The sequence below is a fragment of the Macaca thibetana genome, chromosome 13, assembly GCF_024542745.1.
Source record: "Macaca thibetana thibetana isolate TM-01 chromosome 13, ASM2454274v1, whole genome shotgun sequence".
In the NCBI taxonomy this organism is placed as follows: Eukaryota; Metazoa; Chordata; class Mammalia; order Primates; family Cercopithecidae; genus Macaca; species Macaca thibetana.
The window spans coordinates 53170943-53190933 of NC_065590.1; the positions used below are offsets into that span (position 1 = coordinate 53170943).

The following is a 19991-nucleotide window of genomic DNA, read 5'->3' on the forward strand; positions in this document are numbered from 1 at the left end:
GTCTTCTACATTGCTATAGCCTTCTCATGTACGCATGTGTGTGTGTTCTGGACTGCAGTTTTCTCTGCACTGGCTTAAACCTCAATATGATCCCACCTGCTTTCTCTTCCAGAATGAATGAATACATTTCAGTGGGATTTTGTTAGGAAGCGGAGGAAAATGTATGTGCTTAGTTTGTCTTGCATAGAGTGAGTAATCCTTTTTTTTTTTTTTTTTTTTTTTTTTTGAGGCAGTGTCTCACATTGTCACCCGGCTGGAGTACAGTTGCGTGGTCACTGCTCACTGCCACCTCAACCTCTGGGGCTCAAGCAATCCTCCCATCACCTCAGCCTCCTCAGTAGCTGGGACTACAGGTGTGCACCAGCTTGCCTAGCTAATTATTTCATTTTTTAAATTCTTGGTTTCCCAGAGTGTTGGGATTACAGATGTGAGCCATGGCAACCAGCCAGTATATTTGCTGAATAAATCAATGCTGTTGAGAAAATTGGGCAAAGCATACTGTTGTTTAAAAAGAAAATTATGGCTGTAGGATATAGGTAATTAGGTGAATCTTTTAAATCCTGTTTTAAAAAGTCCTATTTTTATTTTGTCCTATTTTAGAAAAGAATCTCAGCCAGGCGTGATGGCTCACGCCTGTAATCCCAGCACTTTGGGAGGCTGAGGCAGGCGGATCACCTGAGATTGGGAGTTCGAGACCAGCCTGACCAACTTGGAGAAACCATGTCTCTACTAAAAATAGAAAATTAGCCGGGCGTGGTGGCACGTGTCTGTAATCCCAGCTACTCTGGAGGCTGAGGCAGGAGAATCGCTTGAACCTGAGAGGTGGATGCTGTGGTGAGCCGAGATGGTGCCACTGCACTACTCCAGCCTGGGTACCGAGAGTGAAACTTCCTCTCTCTAAAAAAAAAAAAAAAGAAAGAAAACAATTTCAATGGGGTTAAGCCCTACCAATGGAGTTACAAAATGAGGTAACTACCATCTCTCACCTTTTTTTTTTTTTTGGAGACAGAGTCTCGCTTTGTTGCCTAGGCTAGAGTGCAGTGGCATGATTTTGGCTCGTTGTAGTCTCAACCTCCTGGGCTAAAGTGATCCTCTCACCTCAGCCTCCTCAGTAGCTGGGACTACAGGTGTGCGCCACCATGCTTGGCTAATTTTTTTTGTATTTTTTTGTAAGAGATAAGGTTTTGCCATGTTGCCCAAGCTGGTCTCGAACTCCTGGGCTCAAGTGATCTGCCCCCTCAAGCCTCCCAAAGTGCTGGGATTACAGGTGTGAACCTCTGTGCCTGGCTGCCTTTTTTGTTCTTTTTAAAATTGTAGGCCTTAATTTCATTTTGTTCCTATTCAGTGCTTAGCACAGTGCCTAGCATGTTGAAAATGTTCAATAAATGATACTACGTTTGTTTTACTTAAACTCTTTGCCTCTCATTTTCATCATCATAGAAAATAAGGATTAATATACGTAACGCACTTGGTATAGAATCTAGCATGTAGTTAGTGCTACATAAGTGTTAACCATTATTCTCTGACACATGAACACCTTTTTGTTTTTTTCTGTGAAGCTTTCTCTGATTCTGCTACTTTGAATTGGTAATTTGCCTTTCTGTATTCTGCTTGTATTTTATTTATTTGTTATTAGTTTTAGAGACAGTATTGTTGTGTTGCTCAGGCTGAAGTGCAAGGGCATTATGATATCTCACTGCAGCCTTGAACTTCTGGGCTCAAGAGATCCTTCTGCTTCATCCTCCAGAGTAGCTAGGACTGCAGACATGTGCCACTATGCCCAGCTAATTTTTACATTTTTGTAGAGACGTGGTCTCACTATATTGCCCAGGTGGGGAACCCCACCTCCAATATTCAACGTGGGTTCTTTTCTACTTCCCTAAGTGTTGGCTGGTCTGAGAAATAAAGGGAAAGAGTACAAAAGAGAGAAATTTTAAAGCTGAGTGTCCGGGGGAGACATCACATGTTGGCAGGTTCCGTGATGCTCCCTGAGCCGTAAAACCAGCAAGTTTTTATTAGCGATTTTCAAAAGGGGAGGAGTGTACGAATAGGGTGTGGGTCACAGAGATCACATACTTCACAAGGTAATAAAATATCACAAGCAAATGGAGGCAGGGCAAGATCACAGGACCACAGGATGGGGCGAAATTAAAATTGCTAATGAAGTTTTGGCATGCATTGTCATTGATAACATCTTATCAGGAGACAGGGTTTGATACCAGACAACCAGTCTGACCAAAATTTATTAGGCGGGAATTTCCTTGTCCTAGTAAGCCTGGGAATGCTACAGGAGACCGGGGCTTATTTCATCCCTTTGTCTACGATCTTACAAGACAGCCATCCCCAAAGCGGCCATTTTAGAGGCCTCCCCTCAGGGACGCATTCTTTTTCTCAGGGATGTTCCTTGCTGAGAAAAAGAATTCAGCGGTATTTCTCCTATCTGCTTTTGAAAGAAGAGAAATATGGCTCTTTTCCGCCCGGCTCACTGGCAGTCAGAGTTTAAAGTTATCTCCTTTGTTCCCTGAACATTGCTGTTAGCCTGTTCTTTTTTCAAGGTGCCCAGATTTCATATTGTTCAAACACACATGCTATACAAACAATTTGTGCAGTTAATACGATCGTCACAGGGTCCCGAGGTGACATACATCCTCCTCAGCTTACGAAGATGATGGGATTAAGAGATTAAAGACAGGCATAGGAAATAACAAGGGTATTGATTGGGGAAGTGATAAGTGTCCTTGAAATCTTCACTATTTATGTTCAGAGATTGCAGTAAAGACAGGCGTAAGAAATTATAAAAATATTACTTGGGGAACTAATAAATGTCCATGAAATCTTCACAATTATGTTCTTCTGCCATGGCTTCAGCCGGTCCCTCCCTTTGGGGTCCCTGACTTCCCGCAACAATGTTGCTCAGGCTAAAATGCAGCAGCATTATGATAGCTCACTGCAGCCTTGAACTTCTGGGCTCAAGAAATCCTTCTGCTTTATTCTCCAGAGTAGCTAGGACTGCAGACATGTGCCACTATGCCCGGCTAATTTTTTTTTTTTTTTTTTTTTTTTTGAGACGGACTCTCACTCTGTCGCCCAGGCTGGGGTGCAGTGGCCGGATCTCAGCTCACTGCAAGCTCCGCCTCCCGGGTTTACGCCATTCTCCTGCCTCAGCCTCCCGAGTAGCTGGGACTACAGGCGCCCGCCACCTCGCCCGGCTAGTTTTTTGTATTTTTTAGTAGAGATGGGGTTTCACCTTGTTAGCCAGGATGGTCTCGATCTCCTGACCTTGTGATCCGCCCGTCTCGGCCTCCCAAAGTGCTGGGATTACAGGCGTGAGCCACCGCGCCCGGCTGCCCAGCTAATTTTTACATTTTTGTAGAGACGTCGTCTCACTGTATTGCCCAGGCTGGTCTCAAACTACTGACTTCAAGTGATTCCCTTGCTTTGGCCTCCCAAATTGCTGATATTACAGGCACGAGCACCATACCCATCCCTCTGCTTGTATTTTATATCACATCTTTTATATTAAATAACATAGATTTGTTTGTTTTTTTGAGATGGAGATTCTCGCTTTGTCGCCCAGGCTGGAGTGCAGTGGTGCGATCTTGGCTCACTGCAAGCTCCGCCTCCCGGGTTCACGCCATTCTCCTGCCTCAGCCTCCCGAGTAGCTGGGACTACAGGCACCCGCCGCCACGCCCGGCTAATTTTTTGTGTTTTTAGTAGAGATGGGGTTTCACTGTGATAGCAAGGATGGTCTCAATCTCCTGACCTCGTGATCCGCCCGCCTTGGCCTCCCAAAGTGCTGGGATTACAGGCGCGAGCCACTGTGCCCAGCCTTGTTTGTTTCTCCACCAAATATGATTCTTGATAGCTGGGGACTGACTAATTTATTTTGGTCTCAGTGCATAGTCATTGCTTGCCACCTATCATTAGTTCTCCCATTTGAGCTAGGTCTTAAGGAATGAGGAGGGTGGTGTGATTGGAGCACGAGGGGCAGGGGAGTACATCAGTGGGAAGTGAAATTTGACAAATACACTGACACCACCAGATTGATGAGATTGTAAATAGTTGAATGCCAGATTAAAGGATTTGAATTTATTTTATATGCAGTAGGAAGGGATTTTTGATTACTGACCTTAGTTCCGTATTTTAGGAAAGTAATTATGAGTGCAGAGTAGAGCATGTATTGGAAAGAGGAAAAGAGATTGGAAACAAGAAGAATATGTAAGAAACTCTGGCTCTTGACGTGTGTATGATAAGGCTCTTTAGTTGAGAATCTTTCAGCATGTAACCTTTTACTATCATGTAACCTTTTAAGCCTTATCACAAAAAGGCTTCAGGGCTTCCTTGGTAACTTCGTTTTGACTTTGTTAAAAGAAGAACTTTAGACAAAATGAATTTTGTCTGAAGACAGAATTTGTGTGTTAAAGGATTAATGAATGAGGCAGCACCCAAAACTAGAAGAAATTCAGGGAGCTCTGTTTTAATAGTGTAAGCAGCAGACCTTTGCAGGCTGAATATGGAAGCAAAGTAAAGAAATTACTTGATTGGACTGGGCATGGTGGCTTACACCTGTAATCCCAGCATTTTGGGAAGCTGAGGTAGGCGGATCACTTGAGCTCAGGAGTTCAAGACCAGCCTGGGCAACATGGTGAAACTCCATCTCTAATGCAAAAATTAGCCAGGCATGGTGGCACATGCCAGTAGTCCCAGCTACTTGGGAGGCTGAGGTGGGAGGATTGCTTGAGCCTGGGAGGTTGAGGCTGCAGTGAGCTGTAATTGTGCCACTGCACTCCAGCCTGGGCAACAGAGCAAGACCCTGTCTGAAAAGAAAAATAAAATTACTTGATTGTCATAGCTACTTGTTTGTCTTATTTGGGTACAATCTGGCAGAAAGTTGCTCGTTAGAGAATAGTTGTTGATTTCTGATTAAAATTAAGTTGTGACATCCTATGGATTGGGAGGAAATATTTGCAAGCCATACATGTGATAAGGGGTTAAAATTCAGAATATAAAAGGAACTCAAATAACTCTATAGAAAGAATACAAATAATCCAATTAAAAAATGGGCAAGGAACTTGTATAGATATTTCTCAAAAGAAGACATACAAATGGCCAACAGATATATGAAAAGATGCTCAACATTACTAATCATCAGGGAAATGCAAATTAAAACCACAATGAGATGTCACCCCAATGTGTGTCAGAATGACTGTTATCAAACAGATGAAAGATAAGTGTAGGTGACGATGTGGAGAAAGGGGAAACTTTGTACACTGTTAATGGCAATGTAAATTAGTACAGCCATTATGGAAAACAATGGAGGTTCCTCAAAAACCCAAAAATAGAATTACCATATGATCCAGCAATCCAACTTCTGGGTATTTACCTAAAAGATTGGAAATCAATATGTTGAAGAGATATCTGCATTCCCATGTTCATTGCAGCATTAATCCCGATAGCCAAGACATGGAATCAACCTAACGTCCTTTGACAGATGAATGGATAAAGAAATATGTGGTATACATACTCTGTGGAGTACTATTCAGCCTTAAAAATGAAAGAAACTTTGTCATTTGTGACAACATGGGTGGATTGGAGAACTTGAAGCAAAATGAGATAAGCCAAGTACAGGCAGATAAACACCGTATGTGCTTACTTATATATTTAATCTAAAACTGTTGAACTAAAAGAAACAGAGTAGAACAGTGGTTACCAGGGGTAGGGGGAGGGCATGGGGGAAGGGGGAGATGAAAGTCAAATGGGAGGAATTTTTTTCTTTTGAGATATGTTGCACAGTATGGGGAATATAGTGACTAATAATGTACACTTTATACTTGCTAAGAGTAAATTTCAACAGTTTTCACTATAAAAAATAAATATTTGAGGTGATGGATATGTTAATTAGATTGATTTAATTATTCCATATTGTATTCATAAATCATTACTTTGTACCCCATAAATATGAAACTATAGTCAGTTGATAATTTAAAAATAAAAAGCAAAGATTAAGTTTTGTTTTACTATTTACACTGGGCTTCAGTTTGCTTACATAGGAACCTATCTTAGCCTAATGGCCTTCCAATTAAAGATTGCTTACACTTTCTTTTTTTGAGACAAGAATCCCACTCTGTTGCCCAGACTGGAATGCAGTGGCGCAATATTGGCTCACTGCAATCTCTTCCTCCTGGGTTCAAGCAATTATCCTGACTTAGCCTCTTAATTTGGGACTTCAGGTGCCCGCCACCATGCCTGGCTAATTTTTTTGTATTTTTAGTAGAGATGGGGTTTCACCATATTGGTCAGGCTGGTCTCGAACTCCAGACCTCAGGTGAGCCACCCGCCTTGGTCTCCCAAAGTGCTGAGATTACAGGCGTGAGCCACCACACCCAGCCAAGATTGCTTATACTTTTAAAAAAATATTATATATATTGTTTTTAGCAAAACAAAGGGTAAAATTTAATATTAAAAAAGCACAAACACATTTTGTATATATTGTGAAAATACCATCTATTTTCTCCAAAAGCATATAAATTGATGCGAGTATCATAAACCTGTTTGTTTTTTTCCTGTACTAAGTATGTTCAACATTTAATGTGTATTATGTGCAGGGAAGTAATGTGGGACCAAATTTTCTAGTTGGGAAAGGAGATGAGTACTGGCTTTAGTACAGTAAGTTTCCATGCTTGTGTAGCACAACTGGAGATGCCTTCATGTAACAGACATATGAAGAGGTTGAAAGAGTAGGCTGGAGATTGGAAGCTGTCCAAGTAAAATTGAAGCCTAAGATTTGATGAGTTTGTGTATCTGATGAAGAATAGTGTATGAGTTGTAATTGGAAGCACAATGAAATGTTTTTGTCTTTGGCTTTAGTGACATGGGATGCTTGATCACTAGTGTCTGATGCACCAGAGTAGCATGAAAACTGAAATCTTTGGGTTCAGTGAGGAAGTGGTCATTGGAGACTTGATACTACAATGATTGAGTGGTTTGGCAGAGTAAAGTTGAATTGGAAAGGCATTAAGATGAGTTGATAAGGAAGTGAAGCACTGTGTAGTTAAAAAATTTCTGTGAAGAATAAGAAAGCTGGAAGAACACAAGAAACTGTAGGATTAGTGGTGGTTTTTCCAGTTACAGTGTGTGTACATGTGTGGGTGAACCATTTATAAAGAGAAGGAGGCTCAGTACAATTAAGTAAAACAAGAAAATGAAATTGAAATATACTATTTTAGAAAGGTAAAATGAACTGAAAAAACCCCTGAAATCCAATAAAGCTAATTTTCGTCGTATAAATTTGACATACAGAATAAAAATTTTAGTACTGTAGTTGTCTTAGGAAGAGTTAAAATTCTTTGCCATAGTAGCCACAGGATTACAAAATCTTTGAGTCTGTAATATATGCTTAGAGTGAATTCAAGGTTTTATTTTCGTTTTTTGAGACAGGATCTTGCTCTGTTGCCCAGCCTGGACTGCAGTGGTGTGATCATGGCTCACTGCAGCCTCGAACTCCTGGGTTCAGGCAATACTCCTGCCTCAGCCTTTTGAGTAGCTGGGCCTACAGGTGCATGCCACTACACCCGGCTAATTTTTAAATTTTTTATAGAGACAGGGTGCTGTTCCGTTGCTCTGGCTGGTCTCTAGTTCCTAGCCTGAAGTGATCCTCCCTTCACAGCATCCCAAAGTACTATGATTACAGGTGTGAGCCACTACACTGGCCAAATTCAAGGTTTTAGAAATCCATAAAAATAGATTGCTAAAAGCTGAATAAATTACTAGAGAATGCAGTCAGTATTTTTCCTGAAAAAAGATAGGCATAACAGGAACATTTGATAGGTAAGTTTTAACGTGATATGATGAAAGAGAATTTTAAAGCACATTTATCATCTAATTGCCTGGAAAGAAAGAACCAGAGATGGTAAATTACAAATATGATGCTTACATTGATATTCACAACTACCCAGGATGTAAGGATATGTACTTACTCATTGAGAGAGTATTCTCTGAATTTGTAATTTAAAAATAAGATGTATCTATGGAAAAGAGAAATCTAATATAATGAAATGTTGACTGGAAAATGTTTGAAAAATATCTAATAGACCAAATATGGTTCTGGCATGATTGTAATCATTAGGAGTCTTGAAGAGATACTGAACCCATGATACTCTGAATATGTGAATATGTGATATATTTGAAATAATATTTATTAAGTATATCAGTCATTGTATAATGTTTTACATATATTATAAGTAAATAGGCACTTTAAAGATGTATAATAATATACATTTCAGGTACTTGATTAGAAAATTAAAAATTTTGCCATTTAAGATGAATACGTATTAATAGACAATGGTCAAACTTTTAAAGTCAGTCATAATGAAATGAGTCATGTTCATGCTTTTAAATATTCAGAGTTGACATCATCATAATCTTTGTTTCCCTAAATGATAACTTTACATATGGAGATAGTGGCATCTAGATGCTTACAGTTCTTGTGAATGTATTGTTTGGGAGTGAGGAAAAGTATTATAATAGTATAGGAGTACAAAGACCAACTTCTAAAAATTTAAAAGTTGAGATTTAAAAGGAAATTTTAGTTTCTTTTCTAAATGTAGGGTTCACACACTTCTCTTGAATTTCTAAAACTGAACACCTCCCTAATATTTCTACTCTGAGGAGTGAGAATCTGAGTTTTGTGTTACATGTAATTAGGGCAGAAGGAGAGAAAATGTTTTGAAAGTGAGATCCAAGGGCTGTAAAGAGAGACTTGAGCTTTGCTAAGAAAACGAAAATACATAAGTAATTTGGCACCAGAGTTCTGTTTCTTCCTAGCTTGGAGGCTGCAAACCCCAGCTTCTGATAATGGAATTTAACTTCTCCATTTCAGTCAGGTTTCTCCCCATCCTAATGAAAATGAATATCCCTTCCCTGGGCTGTTAGAACACAATCTCCCTGTAAGTGATGATGGTATACCACATGTATATTCACAAATTTTCTAGTTTAACTTCTAATGGAAAACCTAGAAAGATGTATAAATGGGGATCCCAAAGTAATCCCTCCCTCTTGATATTTTGTAAGCTAGTTATTAAGTGGTATTGACTTTAGGGAGTCACATACTCTTTTGGACTTTGTAAAATGAAAAACTAGATCTCTGCGTTGACTAACATGATTCTGAGCATGTCAATCTTAGATAGGCTCATTATATTTGTGGCAATATATACACATCTGTCAAAATTAACTCAAACATCTTTATGTAACCAGTTACTATTTCATTATACACATGAAATTAATCATTAATCTGGTTTAATCATTAATCTTGTTTACTTTCTGAAAAAGCAAGCAGGGTAGTAAGAAAAGTTAAGTTCATATGGGTTTTTAAAAACATGTCATAGAAGAATCCTGTGCTCCAAAGTCAGAGCAACCTGGATTTTAGCCATGTTAGATGCATGACTGAGTGCAATAGAGGAATTATCCAAAAAATGAGGACATATGGCTCTGTATGTAAAGTGCCTAGCACATCCTTATGAGATATTCATTAATAAATTTATCACCCTTTCTGTTTTACAGGACAAGTGAAATGCCTTCTGGAAAACTAATATTTAAAATGTTGGAAGATATTTAAAGTAGTTATGTAGCTGAGTAAATTACTAAGGTATTAAACAGGAAAACATGAAAAGGACATGTAGGACAGTTTTATGTGAAAAACTTCTGTACTAATTATTAATCATGACTGGGTTTAAGGAGCTTTTAGTAAGTATCATATTACATTTAGTTTTATACTGAAGTTTTTATGGTGAAAGATTCTAGAGCGATTATATGTCCTATTGAGAAAGAAATAACCTATAATCAGGAATAACCTGAATAGTTTGAATCAAAGTTAATTCTGTGTGAGTTAATAATTTGTTTCCTAGTTGAGTAGCAGCATACACCCAATTGATACTCTTCTTTAGGTGACAAGATAAAGAAAAAAAAAGTTACGTACAAATAATCAGGTAATGCCACTTCTTAAAAAAATACAATCTATGCATGTAACAAAATGGCACTTGTAGGCCATAAATTTATACAAATAAAAAATTATAGGCTGGGCATGGTGGCTCACACCTGTAATCCTAGCACTTTGGGAGGTTGAGGTGGGTAGATCACCTGAGGTTAGAAGTTCGAGACCAGCTTGGCCAACATAGTGAAACCCTGTCTCTACTAAAAATATAATTAGTTGGGTGTGGTGGCACGTGCCTGTAATCCCAGCTACCCGGGAGGTTGAGGCAGGAGAATCCCTTGAACCTGGGAGGTGGAGGCTGCAGTGAGCCGAGATTGGCACCACTGCACTCCAGCCTAGGCAACAGAGCGATACTTGGTCTCAAAAAACAAAACAAAATTATAATTCCAGGAGGTGCCTGTTCTTGGCTTCTGCCAGAGGTTACACTGTCCAGCCTGTGGGATGGCCAGACTGCAGGCTGCAAAGAAAAAAAAAAATACACGCACACACACACACACACACACATTGAGAGAGTGACACAGAGAGAGAGAGAGAAAGAATTCCAAAAGCTATTTTAAAAACTAAATTTTCATTATATATGCCATTAATTTGTATTATCAGAAAGCCCATCTTTTTCAGTTTTGGTATAAGATTAATACAAAGTGAGTGACAGACCACATGATTAGTGATCACGATTTGTATAATGTAATTTATGCTTTTTACCTTCCATATAGTAAAATGCCTTTATTTTAAAAAGAAGAGGTACAGTACATTATACTTCCAAGGAAATTTTTATATTTAAAAAAAGCCAATTTTTGGCTTAAAACTGAAAGGGTTTCATTTAATACCTGAATAACAAGGAAATTCACAATTAAGGCTGAAATACTGTTCATATTATTGTGTATTTCTAGTCACGTTATTTTAAGCTTGTATATTTTAAACCATGGTTACAGAATTGTATATGAATATATTGAAGGCATAACTTTATATTTATTGGACTTTTGGTTTAATTCTTTAGAACTTCAACATAGTATTGGGATATGAAACAGGATTATTGTTACTCTGATATAAAAAAGACTGAACTGAGTCCTTCACTGTATTTTTCTAAATAACTCACTTCTAATGAGTAAGTGTTCAATAGCATAAAGTTAGGAAATCTTTATGTTATTAAAATTTGAATTTTTTTCTCACTGTATCCCATTCTTTTGAATATATGTGTTTTAGGACATTTCCAGTTAAAATACAAGTTCAGATAATACCCTGACTACATTAAAAATAAGATCTTTAAGTAAACATATTTCCAAATCATATTGCCATCGTGCACTGAAGATAATTCTCCGAAGACTAAAAGCTCTGCTTGTTTAGAAAAGTCAATGATTAGTTCTTTATATGCAATTGAGGTTCTGTTTCCCTTCTAAACGTTCCTTTACCAATTTTTCCAAAGCGAAAAGATGCTCATCTGCTTCTTCTGGCACAAGGTTCCTAATAGAATTTGCAAGTTCAAAAAGATATTCTGTATTTCTTCCACTTGGACCAGCTGCATTAAAAATTTGTTCAGCAATGTCTTCCAGAGGTGCAGGACCAAGATAATCAGGATTATCACATGTTCCAATATACAGCAATACACTGAATGGTTTTGTTGTGGGATCTTTTGGATAAAAAATGACTGTTGTGGTTCTGTAGCCTCCTTTCTCTCTGAAGTCAAGGTATGCTTTTACTTCGTCTTCCTTTCCTACTGGCAATCTGTAAGCAACACCCCATACACATCCCTGTTGAAAAATGAAAAGAATACACTAGTATTTATAAGGCTAATTAAAATAAATGAAGATAGGTTGTGATCTAAGAAGTATCTCATATATTCTTTTCTGTTTGTTTTTGAGATAAAGTCTTGTCTGTTGCCCAGGCTGCGGTGTAGTGGCATGATCTTGGCTCACTGCAACCTCCGCCTCCCAGGTTCAAGCAATTCCCCTGCCTCAGCCTCCCCAGTGACTGGGATTACAGGAATGCACCACCATGCCCAGCTAATTTTTGTATTTTTAGTAGAGAAGGGGTTTTGTCATGTTGGCCAGGCTGGGCTCGAACTCCTGACCTCAAGTGATCTGCCTGCCTCGGCCTCCCAATGTGCTGGGATTACAGGCGTCAGCCACTATGCCTGGCCATATCTTGTATATTCCTAAAAGTGGGCCGGTAGGGCTCACGCCTGTAATACCAGCACTTTGGGGGCCTAGGCGGGTGGATCCCGAGGTCAAGAGTGCAAGACCAGCTTGGCCAAGATGGTGAAATCCCGTCTTTACTAAAAATACAAAAATTAGGCGTGGTGGCAGGCACTTGTAATCCCAGCTACTTGGGAGGCTGAGGCAGGAGGATGGCTTGAACCCCGTGGCAGAGGCGGCAGTGAGCTGAGATCGCACCACTGAACTCCAGCCTGGGTGATGGAGTGAGACTGTCTCAAAAAACAAACAAACAAACAAAAAAACAGTCAATACAGTTTTTCTTCACTTAAAGTACACAGAAGAACATACTAAACAATAAAGGAAATAAGCACTTTAAAATCTCCATTGTGAATAATTTCTTTGTATCATAGGCACAGCAAGATATTTTATCTTAAAATTTTTTTAAATGTGGTCTTTTTTAAAAAATAATGGGACTGAAATGAAAAATACGAGGCTTTCACTTGGTTATTAAAAAATTCTACAAACAAAGTGCCATTTGTTTATTAACTAATTAGGAGTTATTAGTTACTAATTTGAAGGTCTTTTTTATAAATGCTTTTCATAGTATAAATTATGAAAGCATTTCCTATTCCACACCATTGTTTATATTCCATTACTAACTGCTTGATTTTTGTTCATTAAAGTTCTTTCCAAAGTTAAACATTTAATTTCACAATATAAAATTCTGAATCTGTACTCCAATAAAATGATTGAAAATATTTAAGAAACTGAGGTTGTTGGTTAAATAAAACTTTCTGGTGCTCCAAACCAGTTTTAAAATCACAGGTGCTACTGGGGTCTACTGGAGGGTGGAGGATGGGAGGAGGGAGAAGATCTAGAAAAATAACTAATCGATACTAGGCTTAATGTTTATACCTGGGTGATTAAATCATCTGTACAATAAACCCCCATGACACATGTTTACGAATGTAAAAAACCTGCACATCCTGTACATGTACTCCTGAACTTAAAAAAACAAAAACACAAAACACAACACACAAGTGCTATTGATACAATTAAGTAATAAAGAAAATAATTCCTCACTTAGATTTCTGCTGAAAATGAGACTCGTAGCAAAAATGAAGCGAGCTTTTAAGGGTTCCATTTAATTATTGGTGGTGGTCTGGCTGTCGGGGGGATATTTCCATTAATGTCAAAGGGGACCACAAAATTCTTAGTTAATACACTTGTTTTTTAAAAAAAACCCACGACCAGGTGCGGTGGCTCACGCCTGTAATCCCAGCACTTTGGGACGATGAAGCGGGCGAATCCCGAGGTCAGGAGATTGAGAGCATCCTGGCTAACACGGTGAAACCCCGTCTCTACTAAAAATACAAAAAATTAGCCGGCGAGGTGGCGGGCGCCTGTAGTCCCAGCTACTCAGGAGGCTGAGGCAGGAGAATGGCGTGAACCCCGGAGGCGGAGCTTGCAGTGAGCCGAGATGGCGCCACTGCACTCCAGCCTGGGCGACAGAGAGCGAGACTCCATCTCAAAAAACAACAACAACAACAACAAAAACCCCACAAAAACGAAAACTACATGCCATTTGTTTGTACATTGTTGTCTACCTTGCACTCTGCATTCTAACTTTTCTTACTGGCCTCATTTTTCACAAACACGAAAAAACCCACAAATACAGAGAATTCTAAACTTAGGGTAGTTCAAATTGTCTGTAATGATTGTTAATCAAATTGAAACTAAGAAACATCTCAACATTTTATAAAATTAAAATTACACAAAAAGAATATTTATACCATACCGCAGGATCTTCAACAAGAGTCACAACTCTTCCAGGCTGTTTTGAAAAAGGTAAACAAATTTTTTTTCTGAATTAATAAAGTTCATTAAGTAGCTGAGTATTAGCAACATTTTTGACATGGAATATTTGAACTATATTTGCTTATAAGAAGCACTATTTCTTAAGCATAGTTATTTTTTATGATAAAGCTAAAGTGAATTAAGAGAACCTACCTCATCTAGAGACTGTGTTGGCCTTATTTCTAAAAGATTTGCATCAATTTATACATATTAGGTATATTATATTCACTTTACATGGATATATTGGAAAACATACCAGTAACTAAAGGTCATCTAAAATGAAAGGCAAATGGAAGCAGTAATTATAAATATTCTGGTTTTTCCCTTAGGAAAAAAGAAGGTTATAGATTTATTTGTTTATTTATTGAGACGTAGTTTTGCTCAACAAGCCCAAGCTGGAGTGCAATGGTGCAATCTCGGCTCACTGCAACCTCCAACTCCTGGGTTTAAGCGATTCTCTCACATCAGCCTCCCGAGTAGCTGGGATTACACGTGCCCACCACCATGTCCAGCTAATTTTTGTATTTTTAGTAGAGAGGGGGGTTTCACCATGTTGGCCAGGCTGGTATGGAACTCCTGACCTTAGGTAATCCACCCGCCTTGGCCTCACAAAGTGCTTGGATTACAGGCATGAGCCACTGCGCACGGCCTATAGTTTTATTAGGGGAAAAAAAATATATGACATAAAGGGTGTTTTCCTATATATAGGGAAGTGACTTTCAAACTTTTAGTGTAGATCAAAATGACCTAGAGGGCTTGAGAAACACATTGTTAGGCCACACATCCAGAGTTTCTGATTCTGTAGGTCTGGAGCTGTCTAAGAATTTGCATTTGTAACAACTTCTCGCTGATTTCAGAAATTGTTTTGGGGCTCATACTTTAAGAACCACTGCTACTAGGGGATATTAAGAGTTTTTAAGTGCGAGAGATTGAGTGATTTACACTTCTGAGTTACGAAGGGTTCTTACCTTTCTGTATATGGTAATGGTGCTTCAAGGTAGGCATTCCTTTTACATTCATAAATGAACTTTACTTTGCCCTACTGAAAGGTCAGTATTAGAACTGGCCTATTCATTTAGTTCTTATATGGAACAATCACTTGTGTTCTAGGCAATTTTATTTTCCCATTTTGGTTGTAACACAGGTCAGTTAACAATATTATGGAAACCTTCACTTTTTACTATTCAGCTTGAGGTTGAAATGATATATTATGAAGCCAAAACAAGTTTTATTTGTTTTCCCATTTCAAAGACTGATAAAACAGTCTTTGTTTATAAATGGAAAGCCTTAGAGAAAGTTCAGACTTGGAATGTTCCGTAATTTAAGGCACAAAGGTGACACATATCAGTGCCTGCAAGTTTTTTTTTTTTTTAAATAAAAGTCATCCATAGAGTACCAAAGGCTGTATGTGTACTGATACCTTAACATCATTCGTGGGAATGTTGAGTCATAAGCCACAATTTTACCTACTTGTGTGGCCAGTGTCTGGCACATAGTGAGCCTAAATCATACAGGCATTTGTGTCATCTTTGTTGCTATTTCCTTCTAGTCTTTATCTGTTCATATAGATAATTCGTAATCATGGAACACATGGGATTTTGGATTATGATTTCTCATTTAATTTTCCTTGTTAGTCTTCTCATACATTTTAATAGTTGCATAATATTGTGTCATTGATGAACTATAAACATTCCTGTGTTCTTGGACATTTAGATTTCTGACTTGTTTTCTTTTTAAGATAATGCTATAATGAGGATACATATATTGGTGAAGATCAAGTAGATATTACCATATTATTTTCAATTTCAAAGTTAATTAGAAGTTATTTATGAATACCTACTGTGTGCTATGGAGAAGAGGAACTCTTGATTCTTGGTTCCAGTAGCTTATATTGTCATTCTAGAATGCAAACTAACATATGAAATAAATAGAGCTTATGGACTAAGTATGGTATTAAGTGCAGTTAGAATTCTGAGTCTTAGGTGATCAGAAAGACACCTTTTTTTTTAGCTCCTCTTTTTTTTTTTGAGACAGAGTTTCACTCTTGTTGCTCAGGCTGGAGTGCAGTGGTGCAATCTCGGCTCACCGCAACCTCTGCCTCTCAGGTACAAGCAATTCTCCTGCCTCAGCCTCCAGAGTAGCTGGGATACCGGCATGCACCACCACGCCCAGCTAATTTTGTATTTTTAGTAGAGACAGGGTTTCTCCATGTTGGTCAGGCTGGTCTTGAACTCCTGACCTCAGGGGATCCACCCGCCTCGGCCTCCTAAAGTGCTGGGATTATAGGCGGGAACCACTGCGCCCGGCCCAGCTCCTTTCTCCTTTTAAAAAATCACGGACTGTTGTGTTGACTAGGCAATTTCTGATCATCAGTCTGTTCTGACAGCATACATATCTCAATGTGTTATGTAATACACTGTACGTTTTGGTCAAGACTAGAGTACTAAAGTATGTTGTTATAACCACATACATAAATATTTAATACTTGGCCATTATAATTGGAGGCTGGGCTAAAGGTTTTCTCTTCAGAATGGCAATTTTAAATATTCGTATTAAAACTGAGAACTCTCAAACTCCTGGCCTCAAGCAGTTCTCCTGGCTCAAACTTCCAAAGTGTTGAGATCACAGGCATAGCCACTGGGCCCAGCCAAAACTGACAACTCAGAAGCCATTTTATTTAGCTTAATTCTTTAATGTCTTGAATATTGTTTTAGAACATTCTTGGAGATACTTTGGCCATGACATTTCTGTTGATCTATAAATGTGCATTTACCTTAAGCCATTTGCCTCTTTTCAGGTCATTGTGTCCAATGTCCCAATAGGCCAGTATAGTCTACTTAAAAGCTAAGTTCTTAAGTGATCAATTGTAGTTGAGATAGAATGGTTTCTAACTCAGCTTCTTTTCGTGATTTTAATCCCGCGACTCTTTTATGAGCAGGTGCAAACTACTTTAGAGCCTTGATCTTTTCCCATTTCCATTGACCAATTTCCAAATTATTAGTTACCTCAATCTTAGTTTTCTTTATGGGTTAGTTGTTTTGTAGCCAGTACAAAGCTGATTTGCATAAGCAGTGAGCTGCTGCTAATTCTCTATACATATATTAATGCCTTTGTATGACCGACTGAAAAGTGGATCAAATAACTTACATTTCACATTATAATTATGAGAACCATCAAGAAAGTAACATTAAAATAATGCTGGATATAGTAATGAGCTTGGTACTGTGTTACTCATATAACCAGAACTTCATTTAACTTCGCTAGTACCTGAAAACCAAAGTGAGTTCCTCGATAACTAGAGAAAATTTCGGAAACTCGTTCTGTAATCCTAGGTGTCAGAAAATAAAACACTTGAAAGATGTAAAGAAATCCTAGAAGTAACATGCACGTTTAATCGCAAACCCATGAAAGTCGGCTAGAACGCAGAAATGCTAACAAGTTTAATTGCTAAAAAGCTGAATTTGCAACTTGATTTTACTATTTCAACTATGTAGTGACATGAAAATTAATCTTCCCGCCAGTGGGATTTTTTTTTCCCCTCTCCGCACTCAGCCTGGCGCGAGCTCGTGTGCCCGTGCCCGCGCTTCTCGCCGCCTCTAGAAACTAACCACCGGCATCTTAAGCAGCTTCGGAAGGAGTGCCCGGGCTGGGTTAGAGATGGCGGGCAGGTGGCAGGGAAAATCTACAGAAATAAGTGTTGCCCCAAGCCATGTGCTTGGCCCCCATGAAGCGCTAAGGTGTGGTTCCCTAGGGTGTGAGTGCTGTGTGTGGAGTTGGGGAGCGGGGGTCCGGGGGCAGTAAGTGTGGGGAGCTGGCCGGCGCCTCACCTTGCCGGGGACCCCGCGGTGGTCCGTGCTGCCCTGCCAGAAGCGCCTGCTGTAGTTTGTGATGTATCCGACCAGCTTGTCCTGATAGGGGAAATCCACCTTCCAGATCAGGGACCCGTAACCAAAAACCCACATCTTTTCGCGGCTCCTCTGCCACGGCGACGGTGAACCCTAGTTGTCGCCGCGCCGCGGGAGACTGCAGCCTCCGGTAAGCGAGTAACCGGCTGCGCGGGGCGCAGGCGCGATGGCCACTTGGGGCGCAAAGCGCACTGGGAGTTTGGATCCAGAAAGGTTTTCCGAGTGAGTCTCAGTCAGCTTTATTTTATTTCCTTGATTAGGGAGTCAAGAGGCATTAACCTTCGGTGTAGTAAGCAACGGATTCTTTTGCAGCCTCTGTAAATCACCCTAACCTACCTTTAGTGCGCGTGTGCAGAAAACTACAACACCCACAATGCTTTTTGGAGCTATTTGGCTCTGAAATTGGAACTGGACTTATTTCTAACGGGGGCGAGGAAGGAGAAAAGGGCAGGAGTCGTCGCTCGTGCTGTCGAGATACGGAGGCGGTGTACTAGCACCGCAGGCAGCACCTAGAAACACGTTTTGCTCTGCTTTGGAAATTAGATTTTTGCCTATATAACAGCAGCAGGAGGAATGTAATCCATATTTGATTTTATGTCCTCAAAAGAATGTCTTTTGCCTTTCAAATAAAAGCGGGAAGTTTACAATAGAAGTTTACGCCTGTGAAAGAGTATGTGTCATTTCAATGGGAATTGTTTATATATTTAAATTTTACACAAATTTATTCATCTTTAGTATTATCAGTGACTTGTTCACAAAAGAGCAGGCAAATGTTCTTAACTTGGGGCCCCTGTAAAGGCTTTGGAAAGGAGCTGGGGAACCTGCCGAATTTGTGTACAAAATTTGGGGTGTACACTTTTCTGAGGGGAAACTACAGCTTTCATGAGTTTCTCCAAGGCGTCAGGGATCCTAAAATTTTTTGAAGATCTGCTCGTTAGAGCTCTTGCTGCAAAATATTGTTTAGGAAACTCGCTTGGACTATCATGGCTGTGTCTGTGTGTGAAAACAGAAGCCTTACCAAGTGATTGTTCTTTCTTGAAGATTTTTATACTGTGGTTTTGAATGCTAAAACACTCAGATTCAAGGGGTATTATTTCTTTTCTTATAAAGAAATCAGCAGGAAGCTACCAAACAAACAAAAAACAAGTCTTTTCCTATTTTCTCTAAGTTGTAGTTTCAAATTGCCTGACATGTTTGCTAACCCTTCTTTTCTGAAAAATTTCGAATATACAGAAAACTTAGATAAAAAGAGTGTAATGACCAATACGTTTCATCTAGATCCGATAATTACCATTTTTCACAGTTGCTTTACTTCCTTTTTACTCTATACTTTTAAATGGAAAACATTTGAAGTAAGTTGCATGTGTTACGACGTTTTACTGCCACATGCTCTACATGTATCTTATAAGAATAAGGACATTCATCCTAGAACAAGTTCCCTAAAAAAAAAGAATAAGGACATTCTCCTCATAACTGTAATGCCATTATCACATCTAAGAAAATTAACAATAGTTATGTAATCAAATATGTATTCCATATCCAAACTGCTTCATAGAGTCACTAACAAGAAATTGTGTCTTCGAGAGAGTCACATGAGAGCTATACTGGACTCTGACTAGAGGGGAACTTGAAGTGAGCATTGGAGGGAGATGATGATGCGGGCAAGAACTCTGTTAAGAACTTTCTGGGCTATGTAGGAAAGTGGGGCTCGTCTCTTTATGGTGTTCTATGTTGGTTTCAATATGCTCAGTCAGTACGACTATTTGGTCAAGCATAGAGAACCTGAGTGTTTAACCTCTTCTGGAAAGGACCAGCAGGTGCAGGAAGACTAGAATGACACCTATCTTTCACTGCTTTTCTGGACTTTTTGGGTTTAGTTGTTTCCTATAGAGGGCTATATATTGAGACTGAGCATTGCTGGTAGTGGAATGGTCATCTCTGCATAATGTAGTGTATACTGGGGATTAAGTAGAGGTGCTCTCATCAATGGAGCACCAAAGAGTACATTGTGGTGGGGTATGAACAGGAGCAGAAGCCTGCTGCTCAAACATTTCCAGAGGAGGAAAGATAGAACACTTAAAAGTCCC

At 39.2% G+C, this 19991-nt stretch overlaps 3 protein-coding genes across 7 annotated transcripts in view; 1 reads left to right on the plus strand and 2 right to left on the minus strand.

The window, feature by feature from the left end:
- ACYP2 (acylphosphatase 2) overlaps positions 1–19991 on the minus strand; it is a 914175-nt gene that overhangs the window by 527260 nt on the left and 366924 nt on the right. The gene's annotated exons all lie outside the window — the stretch shown is intronic.
- ASB3 (ankyrin repeat and SOCS box containing 3) overlaps positions 1–19991 on the plus strand; it is a 188975-nt gene that overhangs the window by 66839 nt on the left and 102145 nt on the right. The window contains exon 1 of one of the 5 annotated variants that reach the window (XM_050753755.1): positions 14011–17736. The exons of the other annotated variants lie outside the window; for them this stretch is intronic. Coding sequence (XP_050609712.1) covers positions 17657–17736 — 80 coding nt within the window. The 5' untranslated portion in view covers positions 14011–17656. Of the gene's footprint in view, positions 1–14010; positions 17737–19991 lie in introns of those variants that run through there. 5 annotated transcript variants of the gene reach the window in all.
- CHAC2 (ChaC glutathione specific gamma-glutamylcyclotransferase 2) overlaps positions 10693–19991 on the minus strand; it is a 709760-nt gene continuing 700461 nt past the window's right edge. The window contains exons 2-4 of the mRNA XM_050753770.1: positions 17827–18067; positions 13941–13976; positions 10693–11737 (exon numbers count right to left, since the gene is read on the minus strand). Of these exons, the coding sequence (XP_050609727.1) occupies positions 11354–11737; positions 13941–13976; positions 17827–17961 (555 nt within the window). The 5' untranslated portion in view covers positions 17962–18067 and the 3' untranslated portion in view covers positions 10693–11353. The remainder of the gene's footprint in view (positions 11738–13940; positions 13977–17826; positions 18068–19991) is intronic.